The 18,888-nt window shown below is 48.4% G+C and overlaps 8 protein-coding genes across 8 annotated transcripts; 1 reads left to right on the top strand and 7 right to left on the bottom strand.

Moving 5' to 3' along the window:
• Positions 1-4: 4 nt before the first annotated feature.
• On the bottom strand, positions 5-1,268 carry FOBCDRAFT_18788 (Rag GTPase GTR1). Its single transcript, XM_031174761.3, has 2 exons — positions 1,069-1,268; positions 5-1,021 (listed from the first exon to the last, which is right to left on the bottom strand). Exons 1-2 carry the CDS (start codon positions 1,242-1,244, stop codon positions 127-129), a joined length of 1,071 nt encoding a protein of 356 aa, XP_031051546.1. The 5' UTR covers positions 1,245-1,268; the 3' UTR covers positions 5-126.
• A 1,554-nt stretch (positions 1,269-2,822) lies between these two features.
• On the bottom strand, positions 2,823-5,994 carry FOBCDRAFT_289178 (kinase-like domain-containing protein). The gene is made up of 5 exons (XM_031174760.3): positions 5,310-5,994; positions 4,942-5,264; positions 4,728-4,897; positions 3,105-4,677; positions 2,823-3,059 (listed from the first exon to the last, which is right to left on the bottom strand). Exons 1-5 carry the CDS (start codon positions 5,874-5,876, stop codon positions 2,930-2,932), a joined length of 2,763 nt encoding a protein of 920 aa, XP_031051545.3. The 5' UTR covers positions 5,877-5,994; the 3' UTR covers positions 2,823-2,929.
• Positions 5,995-6,633: 639 nt separating this feature from the next.
• On the bottom strand, positions 6,634-8,518 carry FOBCDRAFT_270003 (uncharacterized protein; the record flags this gene model as incomplete). The annotated part of the gene is made up of 4 exons (XM_031174758.2): positions 6,634-6,825; positions 6,876-7,049; positions 7,096-8,146; positions 8,193-8,518. 4 exons carry the CDS (start codon positions 8,516-8,518, stop codon positions 6,634-6,636), a joined length of 1,743 nt encoding a protein of 580 aa, XP_031051543.2.
• A 440-nt stretch (positions 8,519-8,958) lies between these two features.
• Positions 8,959-9,271, bottom strand: FOBCDRAFT_270002 (uncharacterized protein; the record flags this gene model as incomplete). The annotated part of the gene is made up of 2 exons (XM_054703487.1): positions 8,959-8,994; positions 9,062-9,271. 2 exons carry the CDS (start codon positions 9,269-9,271, stop codon positions 8,959-8,961), a joined length of 246 nt encoding a protein of 81 aa, XP_054559462.1.
• A 2,119-nt stretch (positions 9,272-11,390) lies between these two features.
• FOBCDRAFT_289175 (uncharacterized protein) lies at positions 11,391-13,381 on the top strand (the record flags this gene model as incomplete). Its single annotated transcript, XM_031174756.2, has 5 exons — positions 11,391-11,563; positions 11,610-12,053; positions 12,096-12,290; positions 12,335-12,615; positions 12,663-13,381. The coding sequence occupies 5 exons, from the start codon at positions 11,391-11,393 to the stop codon at positions 13,379-13,381; spliced, it is 1,812 nt and encodes a 603-aa protein (XP_031051541.2).
• A 65-nt stretch (positions 13,382-13,446) lies between these two features.
• Positions 13,447-14,842, bottom strand: FOBCDRAFT_216272 (uncharacterized protein). Its single transcript, XM_059609435.1, has one exon. The coding sequence runs from the start codon at positions 14,802-14,804 to the stop codon at positions 13,560-13,562; it is 1,245 nt and encodes a 414-aa protein (XP_059466825.1). The 5' UTR covers positions 14,805-14,842; the 3' UTR covers positions 13,447-13,559.
• A 169-nt stretch (positions 14,843-15,011) lies between these two features.
• Positions 15,012-16,940, bottom strand: FOBCDRAFT_289172 (uncharacterized protein; the record flags this gene model as incomplete). Its single annotated transcript, XM_031174754.3, has 2 exons — positions 15,012-16,629; positions 16,676-16,940. The coding sequence occupies 2 exons, from the start codon at positions 16,938-16,940 to the stop codon at positions 15,014-15,016; spliced, it is 1,881 nt and encodes a 626-aa protein (XP_031051539.3).
• Positions 16,941-17,896: 956 nt separating this feature from the next.
• Positions 17,897-18,866, bottom strand: FOBCDRAFT_289169 (ClpP/crotonase-like domain-containing protein; the record flags this gene model as incomplete). The annotated part of the gene is made up of 1 exon (XM_031174753.3): positions 17,897-18,866. The coding sequence occupies exon 1, from the start codon at positions 18,719-18,721 to the stop codon at positions 17,897-17,899; it is 825 nt and encodes a 274-aa protein (XP_031051538.2). The 5' UTR covers positions 18,722-18,866.
• Positions 18,867-18,888: the final 22 nt, after the last annotated feature.

Below are 18,888 nucleotides of genomic sequence, written 5' to 3'. Positions count from 1 at the left end.
AAATGAGTCTTGTATGCATGTCTGTAACTGATACTCAAAAATATCACCTAGAGTGGTATCTCAACACCTAACGCCAAATAACAAGCCATACGCCGTGATAACTCCGATCTATGTGGTCTTATCAGTTTAGGCGGCAGCAGTGGCGGCGTTGGGAGCTGGAGTTGCGGGGCCATCCAGAAATCTGAAGTGCTCAATGGCGATCTGACAATTGAGCATGGCAGCGTTGAACCGAGCTTCTCCGGGTGGAAGAACAACCATGAGATACGTGTTTGTCGTGAACTTGAGAATGAACAGACTAAATCGATTGCCAGCCTTGTGCTCCATTCGAATGAACTGCTCGGCGTTGCGCGGCGTACCGGTGAAGCGCGAAATACTCTGCTTGAAATGCTTCATGATGTTTGACATGCGCTCTAGTCGATCCTCAGTCGGGTTTCGTTGTCCTTCAGACGAAGTCCAGGATGATACGGCAAGGAACGATGTGCGCTCGAACAGCAGCAATTCTTCAGCTTCGATGGCGAGACCCAGGTTTGCGAGATTTCGCTCAATCACCGAGAGGTTAGGCACAAGGTCATGAATAATCGACGCCCACGCTTTATACAAGCTCTGATCCCAAATCGACGTCGCAAACGGCGTGAGCTCAATCGACGACGCAGCAATACCGACTGAATTCGCATACTCGAAGGTCTTCTGTCGCACAACCCGAATGCGCTCATCGTAAACTGACTCACGTGCCGTAGGGACAACGAGATCCATCTTGTGAATGAGGATGTAGATCTTTGCGGCGGGGGAGTATTGCAGGAGCGCGGAGAGGATGGAGACGTAGGTTGCCAAGTCGCGGTCGACGTCGCGGGATTCAATGTCGAAGACGTAGATTAGCACGCCGACGTTGGAAAAGACGTGGACGCGCTGTTGCGAGAGATAGTTCTCCATAAAGGCCTCTTGACCACCGCAGTCCCAGAGATTGAGGGTGAGGTTTCCGAGGAACTTGACGTGCGAAAGATCGATATCGATAGTTGCGCCCCTACATAATCAGCTTCAACCCCCATACCTAGGCAAGGGGGGACTTACAGTCTTCGTGTATCGCGGGCGATGTAGTTGCTAAAGATAATACTCCTCATGCTTGACTTGCCGGAGCCGGACTTTCCCATGAGGAGCACCTTTTTCTTCTTGGGCTTCTTGACTTCGCCGAGGAGTTCGGGGGCGGGCTGGACCTCCGAGAGGGAGGTATCGATGTAGGAGGCCATGATTGGAGGTTGGTGTTGGTGATGATGGAGGTTTGAAAGTTGGAGTGGAGGGGAGGTGATGAAAGGTAGCTTAGCTTTTGGCGCTTGGGTCTTTGGGGCTTAGCGCCCGCCCCCGGATAAGGTCAGAGGATGAAACGTCTTGGCTTATCTTCCAATTGCTGTAGTCTTTTTGAAAGTTGAAGTCATAACAGTATTTCTACTTGATTTTGAATACTACGAATTTAATGCACTAAGTCACTGTGAGGTTTGGTAAGAGCTTCGGAATACCGCGTGCATGAAATCATGGGATCTCATCTAATCTGCCGTATCTTGTACCAGCCAACATCAGATATCTTGAGCATGTCCATAAATAAACCTCGATTGACAACACTTTACGTATATTTCGTGCCTTCAATTGCAGTTTACATATCAATTTTTGGTTACGGCGCCATGAATTTTGGTCAATGCCGCACAGATCCTGGATGATGCCAGGGGCAGATGTATAAGTTTAGCATATAATATTGTGCAACACTGAGCGGTTGGATAGGACACCGAGAACGCAAGATCTCAAATAAAATTCGAATAATATGACTGCATCTAATGGCTCACTCTCTTAGTGATGTCCGTGTACGACCACATTCTCGTTGACAAAGACTAAGCCTTGCCCAAAAGCCACTTAAAGCACAAAGGCTATACTGTAACATAACAGCCTGATGACTCTAAGATCACATCCAATCAGATGAAAACCAACGTTCGACGTTACACCTCTACGATAATTCGCCGACAATATAGCGGGAAATTTCCAGGCTATACTACTGGTGAAAATATCGAGGGGGACAGCTCATACCAATATCACTCCTTATCGCCAGTCAGACAGTATTTATGCATTCCACGCAACTACTCATGAAATTAGCCTATCAATCGGTCTTTCTAAACACTTCTCTGGTTCATTACACACCCACTGGGTGTTTATTTCTTATACACCATTGGACACAGTAGGGATTCGTGGAAGGCCTCGAAATTTTGTTCAGCTGAGACAAATTTACTCACCAGTTCGTCTAACCTCGTCACAAAATCTTGTATATGAAGTCTTAAACAGATGCTCAACCAGAACATTACTCTCTGTATGCTCTAGGAAGGCCCTTCTAGTGGTATCTAGCATCAAATTAAACTTATGGTCCTGTTCTTTTCGGCTTCTATGATGGCCAATTCAGAAATTCCCGCATCATTTAACATGATGTGAGTCAGTTCCCATCGAATAACAACCACATAATGTCCAAAATTGTTTTGAAGGATTAAAATCAGATACCAGTGACTAGCCTTAGCCTTCTCACCGTTCTCTTCAATCATTATACGCATGCAATCCCTTCGCCAAAGTGTTGATCACCCAAGGCATAGGGTAACACTCCGCCAACCAAGCGAAGGTCACTGAGCTAACGGCACCATCCAATCCCAGACTGTCTAAAAGCCAGGAAGGGAAACACGAGAGTGCGCTAGAACTGTAAAAGTATAGCTTGTTTCATCTCTCATTCAACAATCTTGAGTGTAAAAACTAGATCAACAACATTGAACATAAAAGCCATGTATAAAAGATAAAATGCAGTATATGGGTATTAAGATATAAGTCAAGTCTAAATGCCCCCCCTCGTAAATGTTCATCATATAACTCTAGCTACTCCAAAACCGAATAACGCCTAAATCATCGCTCATTCTCCCTGAGAAAAAGACGGCCTCCCCGTTGATGGACCCGCCGAAGCCTCATCGTTACCTGGACTCACCGACCCCGTGAGTATTGCCCATACATTTGATTCAGAGCTCTTGTGGTCAACGATATCACTATAATAGTCAGCCTCGAAATTTCCCACCATAAAGAGAACTTACATCCTGTTATGCTCATCCCCTCCGTAGAGGGCATGGTCGTCCAGATAGATGAGTCGGCGGAGACCATCTGGATCATTACCAAAGCTCAGAAACTGAAAGGTAAAAGCGGTATCACCAAGGCCTTTCTCTTCCATTCGCTTGATCACCTTGGTTATACAGGCTTCAACACCCTTCTCTTCAATAGGGCCGCCGCCCTCCCATATCCCATCCGTCAAGATGATGACGCTTGTTGGCCTTTTGGGATCCACCATATTAGCATCTGCGAATATCTGGTTGAAAGAGTGCTTCATATTGCAGAAGGTTTCAGCGTCGTTACCACGGAGCCATTTCCGTATTGGATTGATGAACCTGTCCATGTTCAGAAGAAATCGAGGTCGACGTTCTATTGGGTATTTCTGGTCTGGTTTTGAGGCGAAGCGGATTTCTGGACCCGTTTGATCGATTTTTCTGACAAGCCATACCAAAACTTCCATCGCTCTGAGAACCTCGCGCTCCCTGTTGCGCATCGTCACAGAATCGTCTATTATAAAGACGAAGCGTCGGCGCCCCATTCGATTGCAGAACTGTTCGTAACCTTCCAATGCTTCCCTTTTACCATTGTTGCTGCGGTGAATGACAACATCGCCAATAGTAAGGTCCCCATACATGCCCGCTCCGTTCTGTTGTTTCTGAGGAGTGAGTCTGTGAATGTCAACGGAGGTCTTGGCCGGGCTATTGGCATCAGGAACCGAATTGTGATGACTATCTTGAGTAGAGAATGAGATGCCAGGATGGTTTGGAGAACCCAACGAATGTCCAAGGTTGAACCCATTGGTCGATACCGCTGACACAGGAGAAGATTTATCTTCCAACTCAGCTACAGCTTGAACATCACTGTGGCTCCATTGAGTTGATATGTGTCGATCAATTGGTGTTCCGTTGTTTGAAGGCATTCGGGTATTGATACCAAGAGGGCCTCGCTGGTGCATGTTGGGGTGACTCGTGGCCATACCGACCTGCCTCGAAGGTCCTGGATGGGAGAACGGCCGTTGATGAGGAGTCTGATCGGGCTGAAAAATAGATGAGGCTATATTCACTGGCGACTGAGTGAGCATCATGGTGTGGTGGAAGCCGGGTTGAGGTAAGAGAGGCGCGCTATAATGCCCTGAAGGGGGGGCAGGGTGAAAGAGCTCCCGGTATTGTCCCTCAAAGGCCTTCCAAATAAGGATGGGGTATTGTCTTTCCCGATATGGCACAAGCATCCAACGCTCGACGAGACTGCAGACATTTCGTGATAGGAAAATTGGACCTTGTAGCGCATCGAGCGCAGCTGAATGTGATTTCACAACACAAGTAAGCGCTGTGGAACTGTTATGGAAACATTCGCCAAAGCTACCATCGGCAAGAAATGGCCAGTGTGTCAGGATCTCTCTTCTGCGATCGTTGGCAGCTTCATCAAGGGCAGCCGTGCCGCCAGCAACCCAGACAATTGCTTCGCTGATGACACATCCAAGAGACCAAACATCGGAGGCTACTGGAACCTGCATAAAACCCTTCTCCTGGTCTCTGTAAAACCTGGTTGCTTCGGGAGAGCCTATTGTAATTTGTTAACGTAATCCAATAATGTGAGAGGAGAGTAGTTACAATATGTCCTGTTTCCGTCATTATCCTGGAAACTGGATTCATCCTCATCTATTGGTCGATTGGGTGTCGCAGTGTCGAAATCGGCAAGCTTCATTTGGAAGCCATCCGAATACCGTCCATCTTGACCAGGGAATACCAAGATGTTGGCAGGTTTGATATCCCGGTGAGCACTACGACATTAGTAACAACCAAGAAAATTGGGGGTGTCACGTACAATCCTGTTCGTTGATTCCTAGGGCCGCCTCCAAGGTTTTGTATCTTGTCGATGGCTTTGGTGAGACCCATCAAGCCGTATAAGAAATACCGCCGCTCTTCTTCCGTGGCTGGTCTTTCGTTGCGCTTGAATAATTCGAGAAGGCTGCCTTCACTCGCATGCTCCAGGATCATGAAACAGCGATTGTTCTGTTCAAATGAACCAAGGTATTTAACAATGTAATCGCAAGACTCGATCGCGGCGAATGCATTGTATTCCTTGATCCATGCATCTCGCAAACTTTCTCGTTCCCGTGTGCGGTATTCTTTAAAGACGACAGTACCCTGCTCATGTTAGATGGAATGGGAGATGCAGAAGAGGGAATTTACAGTTGAACTCCATTCATGATCGAAGCATTCAGGGTACAAGGTCACAACCCTAATGATTGATTTGGAGTGGTTTGAATCAGTCGTTATCGTGAAAGTTGTTTTGATAGGCAATATTTGCCGAGGATCGATGTATCGCTTATCCATGGGTGTGTGTCTCGAGAATATCAGAGGACAGAACATCCATTGGTTCTCGCAAAACTCCTTCATGTCGTCGACAAGTGCAGGATCATCGCCGAAACATTGCGCATTGAGTAAAGGTAGTCGCTGGTCCTGATAACCATTGGAAGTGAAGTTGTTGATGAGGTATGTCCTCCCGATGTACACCAAAATGGAGAAGATGTTCAAGTAGCCACTCTCAATCGTCGTGGGAAGAGCGTGGATGTTGCGATCGATCGCTCGAGATAATCTTTGCTGGCCACCTTTCCTCCACCATCTGGCCGTGACAGCAGGGCTAATAAACCTGGTCACAATGTCGTTTCCGTCAAGTCCCGGTTGCGATTCCTGCCGAACATATCGTATAAACTCCTCATTGCGCTCGTCGCGCGGGCGCTTTCTAGGATTGAACATGGCGGCTATTCAATGAGGACCACAAGAGTCCGGTGTGAAAGTGAAACCAGCAATCTTTCTGGTCCAATTGCGTACAATTTAGATATGCAGAAGAGGAGAATATTGGTGATGATGTTGGAAGGTAAAAGTGGTGGAAGTCTTTTCCGGTAAATTATTTAAGGTCGCGGGAAAGTGGTTCGCATAAAAGGCATGTGCGATCTTCTCCAACGAGGCACTTTCAGTTCATGCCAATTCGGGTCATCAACTTTCCAGATTGGTTAGGAAGGGTGTGCATATGCAGCAAGGCTCTCCTCTGCAACATTGTATCATGCCCACCACTATCTGGCGAAGTAGGCTGTGTTGAAGATGCCTTAAAAAGCGAAGCCACTCTTTGTCTGCCTTCTCGTATGATTTGGATCTCTAATCCGAGGATCTGTACCTTGAAAGTGGCTGAGATGGAACATGGTGGATATAGTTCATCATGAGGAGGCTTGTTCGAGACCAGACGGCAGAGCCTCACACAAGAGTGAGAGAAGAGAGATGGTGTGACAGGCACATCGGCGCGGGGAACTAGGCTGCAGCCTAACATATGATCCCACAAATGGACATGACTTGACATCACCAGGCATGTCCTGCTTTGTGTAATAATCGCTGAGATATATGTCATTCACGAGCTCATGACTTGTGTCAAAAAATCTATTGTCTATAAAAGGTACAGATAGGAACAAAATGGCGGAAAATGAGATGGAATCAACATCCTAGATTGTGTTTTGTTACTCTAAGATGCGTATTTGACTCTTTCGCTATGCGGCCTGCGCAGCATGAAAAGAATAATCATCCAAACAACAATGGTCACGATCGTGATGGTAGCGGAAAGGCCAAAAAATAGAGAAAATATCTCCTTGTTCAGTCTCCATGGCGCCTTTGCGTTCACTTGAGGCCATTCAAGAATGCCGCTCTGAAAGAAAGACTGCAAATATAATTAGTTGTTGCAAGATGTCCAAGGAGACAGTGACGTACAGCCATGAATGTTCCAGGGAGGAAAATCAGAGTCACAAAAGTGATGATATGCATTGAGCTCGTCTCTCGCTTGGTCTTGTTGGCGATATTCTCCATATTCCGAGTCGATAAGTGAGCGCTCTCTGCGTAGATCTTGTTGATCTGAATGGTTTTGTATTGGAGAATGGTATTGTACTAAGGAAGTCAGTCCTGAATCTCTCAGTGTTGAAGTGAGAATTACCATTTCTTTGCTCTCCTTGACGAGCAATAGCAGCGCATTGAGCTGCGCCTGATGAGCGTCGATATTGGCCTCGATATTTCGAGAGTGCCGACAATATTGAAGAAACGAGTCCTCACAACCCTTCTTGATCTCTTTCAAAGCGGGGAGCCGATACTGAGTCATGAGACACTGGTAGTGCTCGCGGATCTGTCTGATAACTTGGCTGTTCAGCTTGAGAACCAGGAGCGCTTCTTGAATCGTCTCCAAGCCTTGTTGCAGTTTCTGTAGCTCGTCAAAAGAAAACACTTCAAGCCTCTCGAGTCTTTTGACTCGGTCATTGAGATCACCCCACGGATCCTCTTTTTCATCGCTTTGACTGCGGCTCGTACCAGATTCGAGACTCGTCATATGCGAGAGCCTTTTCGAGGGAGACCCAGCCAACCCTGTTATGATTTTGACGTCTTTAGTAAGTGCCGACTCGTCTTTGATGGCAGGCGTTCTCGCTTTGTCCACAAGTGGTTTAATTGCATCAAAGAGTTCGTTGATGTAGAATATCCAATCATCATCGCACCAATCAATCAGCATAGTGAGAACCTCAAGCGAAGACGAAAACGCCTGTGGAACAGATTCTAGAACGCTTGGTCGGAGACATTTATTCTCAGCCAAAGCCTCTTGGAACAGTTCCTCGTTCAGTGAGTTGCCCTTGCAGGTCACCCAAAACGACTGCCCGTTTTTAATGTCAAAGGAATGATATACTGCGAGTTGTCGGACTCCCCAAGATCTGTTCGGGACGGAGGTGGAACTCTCGACGGATCTCAAGACAAACGAATACCTAATTTCGCGTCCTGAGAGACCCATTCGGTCGAGAGGGAGGATATCATCCTCAGGCGAGAGCAAAGTATTGTCGTCATTGAATTGAGGAAGATTGCACCATTCCTGAGCAGAGTGCGATCGCCGGAAAGAGTAGAGACAGCTTAGAAACGAAGGTGGGATTTGTTGATATGTGCAGAGATATTTGAACATCTTAACTGGACATCTGACTTGATCTTTGGAAGATTTGGACTGGAGAGACCTGAATTTGTTAGATCCGGTGCGCAAGTACAGACCAACGCACTTACACGTATCTCATCTTTGGGACTTTCTTATTTGGCTGTAAGCGAAGTAATAAATCTTCCATGGTCTTGATATCACCCGAGAGTGATTGACAGTTGCATTGAGTCATGCAATCGCACGTTTCGAAGATCTTGAGACAAGCATTTTCAGGTCTCGGGTGAAAGATTCGAGCTGCTTCTCTATTCCAAGTAGTAGCTACTGCTTGTCGGGCTCTGGTACTCCTTCTGCTGGGAGCAGTTTGAGGATAGTTGTGAGAGGCATCGCATATCCTGTCGAAGTAAAGTTCCGGTTCGGACAGCTCCACAGTAGTGATACTATTTTGGGAGGACATGATAGTATATGGCAATTTGATAATGAGCTAGTGCTTGATGGCTTTGTAGATTATTCGGGACCAAGCTATTTTATTTCCTTGAAGAGAATTCCAATTCCACAAAGCAGGGATCAAAGAATCGCATAGCCTAGATCATATGTAACGGCAAAATTTGATGAAAACTGCCTGATATTGGTTGTGCTCAAAAGGGGATTGGCAGTGATGTTTGTTGATGGTGTGAATGAAGATGGTAGAGATAGACAATGGGTATGAGGCCAGGTAGGGTACTGACATGTAAAGTGGCTGAGCTCGAAGGCGTATACAACAGCCCTCATGTAACCCGAACTGAACACTCAGTATTGCTCATATGCGTAAATAACTAGAAGGAAAAAAAAAGGCAGGGATTCACATTGGGTATTGCGAAAAGATATATCAGGAATGTATTGTAGCCATTGCGTGGTTCATGGCGCTAGATCATAGATTTCGTCTTTCTCAGCCTGGTCCAGATGTCAGCTGCTGGGTTAGAGACATCACAAGATATACAAATGCAAGAAGACAACCCACTTCAGTCAAGGTCCTTGGAAGATAGAACACAAACTCGGTCCCTATATGCTGGAGCCACGGATCAGCTTCTGGTTCACGAAAGCACTGCCACTCCCAGTGACCCGACCTACGCACCTCGACCTCAATGCTCTGGTCATTGAACTTGGCCCGAAGGTGCTTTCGTACATCCTCTAGCCGCACCTTGTATGCCACAATAGAGTTGTGCTTCATGGTGGCAACCAAATGATTGGTGATTGTGCAATGCGGTTAGATTCTGGTGACGGAGTCTTTGTTTTCTCAGTTCTGTATTGCGCAAGGTCGCCTTGGGCGTTTTTGTCGCCTGAAGACAGTCTGCCTTGAGGATGGTTGAGGACTGCGCCAGGCATGTCGGGCAGGTTGCTAGATATTCGCTCTCCCGATGGCTGCGGCTCAAGATAACGCGGGGCTTGCTCGGAGTGTTAGAGGGCGATTGGTAGATCCTCGCTGGACAGCGCAACGGGCTGGGCTTAGGGGATCAGGCTCTCGGATCAATTGCCTATCAAGTTCGAAGTATGTCTGCTGTACGCCATACTGCAGCTGAAAATGTGCCAAGAGAGGCACAAGCAGCAAGGGTGGTTGAAATGATGGACGCCGTTGGCTGGTAGCCTACCGGTCTTGGGGCGATGGCTCACATTTTGGTCATGCAGGTGATTGCGAAGCCAACATGCAGCGAGGTGCAGCCTGATGTGACTCTTCTTCGTCTGAGCCTTAATTCGCACCATGAAAGACGAGAAGTGGAAGAAACATAAGACGCGAAGGGCCTGCAACGTCTTTGTATCGCTTTTAGTGTTTAACAGTGCCGTTGTCAATGTTTCATCACAAAGCGGCTATGAGCAACTGCCTCAAGGATGACCCGATAACTGTCAAAGAAACTGTGAATCAATCGCCAGTTGATTCCCGGGCAGTATACGCCAAATCTGTGTGCTTCTGATCAAATACTGACCGAAACATCCTTTCTTGATACTGCGCGTAACCGTGATTGATGGGGTGATCGAAAATATGTCTAATCTTTCAGGTCGAATTTGCCAGCAGCGTCGACGTCAGGTTGATGATCTCGATATTTCGGATTGATGATTGGAGCGGTTGAGAAGATCAGGCTCTGGACACTTACACAAACAACGTATCTTGAGTTGATGCTGGAGATTTGGGCAGTGCAGACAGGGCTTTCATTCTGTGCAACAGTTGTTGCGTAAATCGTTTATAACTAGGTAGGAAGTGTAGCTGTAATGCTCAAACTCAAATGAGGTACTTGAAATTAATCATTGATGTTAAGAAATGCAAGTTGAAAGCGAACGAAAGGAAGACACGGCCAGTGAACCAATGTGACCGTGATGGTGGCGCAATGTTTGGGAAATTGCGTCCGCAACGATTTGAAAGTTGTGGGAAGTCCAATTTTTGCATCGTCATCATAAACCTCAACATGATCCGTTCAATAATTTCTCAAGTCAGCTTCCAGACACTTAAGTCACCGACCCTAAAGAAGATTAAACTAGCAGGAGCTTCATCCTGAGTTTGGGACTGTCCGAACTCCGTTTCAATTGCCGAGATTGCTACCTGTCGGACACTTTTTTATCTCAGGGCCCCATCGAAATCAGGCTGAGATTGTCAATTTTCAGGCGCTGGTTACACCAGTCAAATTGAATGTCACCGAGGATGGTGGCAATGGCTTTATCAGGCGGGGAAACGTTGAAGTCTGATTCCGCCCTACAAGGCTGATTTAAACACAAGCTTTAGCTGATGTGGAGAAACAAGCTTGGCTTCGTCCCTGGATTGAATCCGTTTGGCATAACCTTCTTAAAACCGTCCCAAAGGCGAAACCAATAACGAGCGCGTCGGTGCGAGCCGTCATTAATCCTTTCATTCAAGTGCCGCGTTGGAACGGACACGGACTTGGGCACAAGAACCCAGCCACAGTCCGTTCCTCTTGAGATGACGATGCAACCCTGCAAAGTCGAGATATAGCGCTGAACTGAACCTGCATCGCCACACCGACACAGAAAACTCCGCTGCAAGTGCCCTGAAACCAAAGCCGAGTCCGACCTCTGGCTTCAGTGTCACAGCCACATTCAAGATTCGAGTCCGCTTCTCAACCAAAACAACTCAATCTCTGGTGGTCTCTTGACCTACGGGCACGGTGAATAGAGGAAAATCATCAGATCCGCCTTTGAGGTAACTTCAATGCGATGAAATGGATAAGCTAGGATCCATGAGTCGTGGATCTAAATGAGACGTTTTCCCCGCCGTTGAGAAGTTTAATGATTCAATTTCATCAACGCTAGCATCAAAACAAACCGTTCAAACTGTGTTCACAATGGCTTCGAGATCAGATCCAAATGTTCCGTTGCTCAAGACGTGCCAGACGTGTTTTCATGCCAAGATTCGATGCGAGAAATCACAGGAGTCTGGAAAATGCGATAGGTGTTTGCGCTTGAACAAGACATGTGTCTTTAATCCATCTCGGCGACGGAAGGCTTTGAGGCCTGGGTGAGAATTTTGCACTCTGTGGTTTGCAATTACTAACTTGGGTCAGGCCGTCAAGGAATCTTGAAGCTGCGAGTCCTACAAGATCGAGGTCACCGTCCTTGACCTCGGCCAATGCGACCTCAGCAAATGTTACGGATACTTCACCTGGTGTGTCCACGACACCAGCCAGCGTTGATACCGAAGCATCTCACAACCCGTTCTCCAGGGGATTATTGCCATTTGAGAAGGGACAAGAGTTTCTCGATACTTTCAGAATGCGCATGTCGCCTCATTTTCCGTTTGTGGTGGTTGCAGAGTCGGTAACTATTCAGGGGTTGGTTCAAGACAAACCAACGTTGTGTGTCGCGATACTCGCGGCAGCTTCACATGAGGATCTCAAGCTTCAGCAAGCATTAGGCAAGCTCTTCAACGAAATTGTCCTTGTCAGGATGATAAAAGGGCCTTTTGCAAGCCTGGATATGCTGCAAGGGCTGTTAGTGCATTTGGCTTGGTGAGTTAAACGTCTCTTCACAGTTCGTCGCTAATGGTTCAGGGCGCATTTTCATCAAGGAACCATGAAGTACACCCAGCATCTGTCACTTGCAGCAAGCATCATCTCAGACATGAGACTTGATCGGCCGAGAGTTGCAAGTCTATGGGCTTTGAATCGAGAGAGTAAGCATGGGTCTGGTGAAATGACGCACGATGAGATGAGAGCTTTGGCCGGGACTTATTATCTCTCTTCCAGGTATGTCGTTCAACAGCCTCCAAACCATATCTAACAGGCAATAGTTCGGCTGTCTTGCTACAAAAATCGCACCACTTTCGATACTCTCCATTTATCCTCGAATGCTGCCACAAGCTCTTATCCAGGGGAACTGCTCCTTCTGACAGACATCTTCCATACATCATTTATCTTCAGAAGCTTACCGAGGAGGTCGACGATGCAGTAATTGAAGCCACAGGAGCCTTTCGAGGGTCAAGACAGGATAAACTGCCTGCTGAGCTACATAGAATCAGAGAGCGATATACGTCGACAAAATCATCCTTGCCGTTTCCGCTCAGCGAGAGTCGTAAGTGCTTGTTCCCACCAAGGAAGAATCGCTTCTGACACATCTAGCCACAATTCTTCTGCAATTGCATGTCCTTGACCTCCTTATCTGCCAACCTTCACCGGATGGCGTCTCATACGGCCTAAATGGCTTTCAAAGTCTTCAGCAGGGCGCAGACCAAAGCCGTCTTCTAGACTGGCTCTCACAAAGCATGTCTGCTGCAAAGTCCCTCATAAGCGTGATCCTCCTTCTCCCACAAGGCGACGAAGACACGATGCCCAACATCGGCTGGATCATGCTATACTGTGCAGTCTCCTTATCAGTACGACTCGATCTTGTAGCAGCACAACCCGAAAATGCACAAACTGCGGGCCATCTTCGACGTATTCTCGACATGCCTCACACCCTTCGTCAAATTGTCCTCCGCATGGAATCAGCGTCAAACTCAAATCCCGGTGACGGTGAATCAGATCCATACTTTGGTCTTGCGAGAAGAGCCCGGCGTATCGAAAGGTGGTATCTTGAGCGATGTGGTCCTGTCGAATCGCCTGAAGTCGGGAGTCTTTTCGGATCTACCGAGACGTCACCGTCAAACCCGTTTACCGGAGATATTGGACTCACCCCATCGCCTTTTCAAGATCCTGGCTTGGTGCCGAGTCTTCAAATAACAGGTGAATCAGATGATACGTGGATGACCAACATATTGGCAGATCTCGAAGTTGATCCAGGGATGGAAAGCTTGCTGTTCACTGGACCTTTTGACTTTCTCGGTGAGCGTCAACAATAGCGTCGAGGAATGGCTTTATATACTTTTGTACGGATACGGATAAGGGGAAGCGTCGGAGTTGGTGATGGCAATAAAATTATGCCCGTTGGACATTTCATTTGTGTTACATATTACATCCCGTATACCGCCGGACCAATACCCAAACTCCGTCTATGTCTATGTTCATGTACATCGTCGACTATTTTTTACTCTTCTTTCCCGCAGCCTTTTTATGCTTCTCTTTGCCCTTCTTGATGGCATCGACGAGCTCCTCGATCTCGGCCTCCTTTTCCTTTTCAGTCTTTTCCTTGGCATTCTTCTCATCGGCAGCCTTTTTGGCAGCTCTCTTTTTGGCCTGGATCTTCTCGACCTTTTCAATTAGAGCATCGCTCTCTTGCCACAACTTCTTGGCGACTTCTTCATCCTTGACTTCCTTGCGCGCAAAGTCGACCTCCATACACTCCTTGATGAGCTTTCCACCAGGACCTCGAGCAAAGTCTCCGTCCATGGCGGTGTAGAGGATAGATTGGGCGGCCATGTGAGGAGACTTGAGGAGGAACCAGGGAACCAAGTAGCCAGTGAGATAGATGGCGAGTCCCCAGAGAGATCCACGCGTCAACCAGCGACGCGTGCTGGGGGTTCGGGCAAGACCAGGGTCCACAAAGACTACTCGGGTGTTGTTGGGAGCCTTGTCGGGTCGTTCGTAGGCATCGAGGTGCTTCTGGAATGCTTGACCAAAGACGTTCATGGCGAGTTTGCTGCGAGCATATGCCGTACCGGGACTCCAGTTGGCCGTTGAGACAGGCTCCTTGAGGGATGGTGATCCAATGTAGGATGAGCAGGTGGGAATAATAACTCGAACATCTCGATCGATGGGCTGCGCTCGAAGAGCCGGGCTTAGAATACCGAGTAAATGGAAATTAGCCAAAAAGTTGACCATCCACGTCTCCTCAATACCCTCCTCCGACTCCTTCCTCTTTCCACCAGGGGGGGTCATGGCAGCAGCGCACAGAATAATCATATCCAACCGTCGAGGTGGCGCATTATCAATCCACTTCGTCGCAAACGTTCGAATACTGTAGAAGTCCGACAAATCGACTTGTTCCGTGTAGATCATCTGGTTATTCGTCTTCTGTCGCAGATCCTGGATATACTCGACGAGGAACGGATCCGACGGAGGCGCCTGTGTGAGCAGAACCAGCTGCGCGCCCTGCGATGCGAGTCCGAGGGCCGTTTGGGCGCCTATACCGGACGTTCCGCCGGTCATCATGACGACTTTGCCATGGAGGAGGCGCGGGCTGGGATTCTTGCGGCCAGAGGTCCAGATTTTGAGGAGGGTTAGGAGGGTGAGGGTCAGGATGGTGTAGATTATCGTGCGGCTGTGCTGGCGGACTTGTTCGGGGATGCCATTTTCGAGGATGCCGAGGAAGAGAACGAGAGGCATGGCGATGAGTTGATGTGGTGTTGTTCAGCGCATATTGGAGGATCTTCTGCGCTAGACATGATGGAGACTTGGTGTCGTGGCCCTCTAGAGGAGCTTCACGTGATCCGCTTGTACTTGCCATGAGCATCAACTTCAAGATCACCTCAACAACTTGGACGTCGACAAATAAAATATTAATTGACTATCTGATTCTTCATCCATCACCATGATTAATCTCGATATCTGTCATCTTTCTTCTTCCTCACCCAGATCTCGCCAACCGGATCACCATGATCAGCTACACACTCCCAATCACCAATACCGTGCTGAGCAGAGGCCTTTCTAACACCCCTACCACCACCGCCAATGATGAGATTTCCAGGCCGATAATTTTCATCATGCTTCATACGACGAATTACACTTCCGTGGACTCGAACTGCATCAGGTACATCTCGAACTTCACCTCCAGGGAGGGGCCAGCGGATTGGTTTCCATGATCCGTCGGACTGAAGATCCATTCTACGGAAGGGCATGTACTCCATGATTTTCCAAGCTGTTACAGCGAAGGGACCGAGACCTTGGCCGTATTCGAGGGAGTCGTGGATTCGAGCTGTGCAGGCGCCGTGCATGACGTTGTGGAAATCGTTCTTGGGATGGTCTTCTTTTTCGTCCATTGGGATATCAGGTGCACGACCTGGACCTCCACTGCCGCTTGAGACTCGAAGATCAGGAATTGGAGGTCGTCCTGTGGCTTCTTGCCAGTCGTGAGCAGCGCAACATCCCATCTCTGCGACCTTCTCATCGTCAAATGTGAGACCAGCTTTCTGAGCTTCTCTCACGATCCATGCAAGGGGAATGTGACTGGTACTCTTGCTACCTTCAAGCATTTCCCAGCCTCCACCGACGTCTGCATGACCACCGGAGAACCAAACTTCGTCAATGTCTTGGGCGGCATCGTCATCGATGTTGTTGATCTCATCGAGTGCAAGACCGGAGAGGTTGGAGAAATTGTCAGGATCTCCGCATTGGCTTGGTCTTCTGCACGATCTTGAGCGAGCTCGGTACGGCGCATATGCGCTGCCTTTCTTCTTTCGGCCACCTCTCTTGTCATTAGGAGAGAGATGGTTGCCTTTTCTGCCTCGATCGTCGTGTCCGTTGAGTTCCTCGCGGATGTCATTGATTGCCTTGTGAAAGTGATGACCTTGGTCATCTTTCTGCTTGGGTCGATCTTGATACATGAGATCCTGACGAAACTTGGCTCGTCTCTCGTCGATGCTGACGGCGTGGCGAATTACTCTGGCGCTGCTTCGTGCGGTGTACGGAAACTTGCTGCGTTGCATCCAAGCTGTCTCAAATCTTGGAACAGAATTGACTGTATCAAACAGCCCAAGGAAACGGATACGACCAACTGGACGAGAGAATGTTTCTCGAAAACCCTTCATGAACTGAAACATTTCGTCTCTCTTCTTCTTTGCGGCCTCGGTCTCTTTGCTCGGTGGCTTGTCACAATCTTCCTCGTCTTCAGGAATTTGCTCACGACCTTGCCATTGAGCAAATGCCTTCCAAGCGAACTTGACCATTTCTTCATTGCCGTGCGACAAGAGTCCGATGTAATCGAGCATCTCGGCCAGGAAGCGTGCAATATATGCTCCCCGACTGAAACCGAACATATAAATCTCATCGCCGGGGTTATAAAATCGCATAAGGAATCGATAGCCTCCTACGACATGCTGGTCGAATGAAGAGCCAATGGCCGAGTCTTTGGCTTTTTGATACCAAGAGCCAAAGCGAGCCCGAATGCCGGTATGAGTTAGTGATCCTGAGACGACATATGTTCCAATGCCCGCTGGATTGTGTGAGTTGAGTGTGACTGCGACGAACGGGTCACTTACGTTGGTAATAGTGGTATTGGTCATCGGCTTCACGGTCAAGCATTCGAAAGATCTTGAGGATGTTGCTGTCACTATCGTCACCATGGAACTTGTTCCCTGTTCCATCGAAACAGAGAACAAGCTTCCGAGGCTTTCGCCCATATCCGACACCTGCGTCAGGTCCCATTCCCGGAGTTGAAGGTCTGCTCTGAAAATCCCGAGATGATTCAGGATGGCCTTTGACAGACTCGTTCAGAGAATTCGGGGCGAGATGACTGTAGTCCATTGTAGCACACTCTCACTCGGTGACACCAGGCGGAGGTTTGTAACATCGCACAAGGTGTTCACAAATGCAGCTGAGTGCAGCTGGGGAGCAGCCTCTTATGTTGGACATGACCACTAGCCCGGAGTGTCTCAAATCTCATCGAACTGAACCATGTTTCGGTCAAAGATCAGCCAAGCGGTAGACAATACAATAATTCCGGTATGCATCCCCGCAGCTACCTGCGGCGGTACAAAAACAAGATACGACAGTGGCTCAATGTCTTAGATGGCGGCGCCAGCGAACAGGTAGTGGGTGTTTCCAGGCTGACGATTTGATCTCTCCCGGCGATCTCTACCATGGCGATACCTTCTAAAGGGGCCGCTTATCTCTGACTGGCTTATGCATTCAGCCCAAGACATTTGAGGAGCTCAACAAGACGACCATCCTCGAACCAAAGATGGAGCCCTCACCGTGCCAACTCCACTAGGTCATCCTTGCATCTGGGGTGCACCTCACACCAACCAGAATTCGCGGATCGTCATCAATTGCCGATAGCTGTGAATTACGTTTACCACTATCTCGTTTTTGGAGACATACAGATTGCCCGCGTCGAGCTGAGAACCTTCTTTGGGAGATTTGGGTGATGATCTATTAGATGTGGCTGCCCGAGAGATTTTTGCTGTCGATCGACATCCCTGGTTCTTCTTGGTGAAAGTCTGAGCGCATGCCAATCGGAGAATGAATTACTCCATCGCGGAAGCTATGAGCCGCTATTGAGGGCCGTCCCTAGGATGGCCTGGACGGATATGCGCAAACATGCCCGAGAATTGGCGAATTGATAATGATTTGGAAGCTGAGACACTAACAAGCCATCGACGTTGGTGGCAGTTCAAGGTCTGACTGAGCAGTTAGCAACAATTAGCTGTATGGAGATCAATTGCTCTGTTCATTCTTCTAATAACACCCGCACTGGGAGTCTACAGCTTACTATTCTTCCAAACAGCATTCCTCTTCTCGACAAAACTCGAGACACCCTCCTTCATATTATCACCACCTTCCATGCTCTTATAAATCCCCCCGTCAATCCTGTTCGTGCTATCCCTAGGCCCCTCAGCTTCCCACCCTCCCAAAAGACCCTCGCGCGACACAATAATCGAGTCGGGCGAATTGTCAGACATCTCAACGGCCCACTTCAGCGCCTCTTGAACAACATCCTCCAGCTTGACAACCTTGTTCACAATACCCCAGTCAAAGAACTGCTGTGCGCTGTACATGCGTCCTAAAAGCGCTACTTCTGATGCCCGTTGTCGTCCTACCGTTCGGATGAGACGCGGTAGTGCACCCGCAATGGCGACGACGCCGCGCTTCACCTCTGGAAGGCCGAACTTGGCGGTGTCGCTGGCGATGACCATGTCGAGGTTAAGTATCATTTCCATTCCACCGCCGAGGCAGAGACCATTAACAGCTGCGATGATGGGCTTCTTTCCATGGCGATTACTCAAGCCTCCAAAGCCGTTCTCTGCCCACTTCTCAACGTCTTTGACGTTTCCTTCTGAGTTTTTGACGTTCCATTCTTTGAGATCTGCGCCAGCGCAGAATGCGCGTCCGGTGCCTGTTATGATGGCGCAGCGCAGTGAGGGCTCGTTGTCGTACCATTTCCAGAGACGGTCGAGATCGAAGCTCATCTGGCGCTGGAGGGCATTGAGATGTTCTGGGCGGTTAAGTGTGACGAGAACGACATGAGGATGGGGGAATGATATGACGGTGTGAGGCACATTTGGGGGATTGAGTGACTTTGACATGATGATTATTGTTACTGCGATTGATGTGATTTACTGATGTTAACAGTCTGAACGATTGATAATCTGGAGCTTGGCCTCTTATTTACATCACTACAAGCTCCAGGACCACGGTAAGCTCAGTGTGGGGAACCTCGGCACCTCGGAAGCTCCCCCAACAATGGCAACGC

This window comes from Fusarium oxysporum, chromosome II (assembly GCF_013085055.1).
Source record: "Fusarium oxysporum Fo47 chromosome II, complete sequence".
NCBI classification, from domain to species: Eukaryota; Fungi; Ascomycota; class Sordariomycetes; order Hypocreales; family Nectriaceae; genus Fusarium; species Fusarium oxysporum.
The sequence above is the reverse complement of the archived record's forward strand: the minus strand, read 5'-3'. Positions and strand labels throughout refer to the sequence as shown.